This window comes from Seriola lalandi, unplaced genomic scaffold (assembly GCF_002814215.2).
Source record: "Seriola lalandi dorsalis isolate HSWRI2012SDOR001 ecotype SW California unplaced genomic scaffold, Sedor1 jcf7180002054392, whole genome shotgun sequence".
NCBI classification, from domain to species: Eukaryota; Metazoa; Chordata; class Actinopteri; order Carangiformes; family Carangidae; genus Seriola; species Seriola lalandi.
Window position 1 is genome coordinate 6,019 of NW_019524945.1, and position 442 is coordinate 6,460.

General features: G+C 40.5%; 1 protein-coding gene across 1 annotated transcript in view; it reads left to right on the forward strand.

Annotated features, from left to right (window-relative positions):
- Positions 1–442, forward strand: part of LOC147818934 (uncharacterized) — a gene marked incomplete at its 5' end in the record, with an annotated part of 8,559 nt that overhangs the window by 5,399 nt on the left and 2,718 nt on the right. Inside the window, one exon of the mRNA XM_087174896.1 lies at positions 76–223. Coding sequence (XP_087031022.1) covers positions 76–223 — 148 coding nt within the window. The remainder of the gene's footprint in view (positions 1–75; positions 224–442) is intronic.

Consider the following 442-nt stretch of genomic DNA (forward strand, 5'->3'; position numbering starts at 1 on the left):
ACATGAATCACAAATATTCAGTATGTAACAACAATTCACTACTATAACAATTATAACACTTTTCCCACATTGCAGTAACCCAGATGTGCAGTGGAAGAAGCCGGCCAGGAAGCTGATGGCAGAGAAGGGCCTCTATGGGAAGCACTCCCTGGAGCATCCATTGCTGAAGGGCTTCGCCAACTACCTGGAGAAAGACCTCCAAAATGAAAATTTCAAACAGGAGGTGAGGACTACCATAAAACAGTCTGTGTTTATTAAAAACTTCTGGTTTAGGGTTCATTTTTGCCTTTTTGTTTAAATCGATTTACAACATGATTTGGGAAACCATGTGCTGGGTTTCAGCCAGAAAGATATGCACAGCCTGTACCTTTTGGTAACATTCCTCCTCCCCTGTATTGCAGTCACTTTTGTAGATGGTATAAGTTAAATTAATATTTGATCC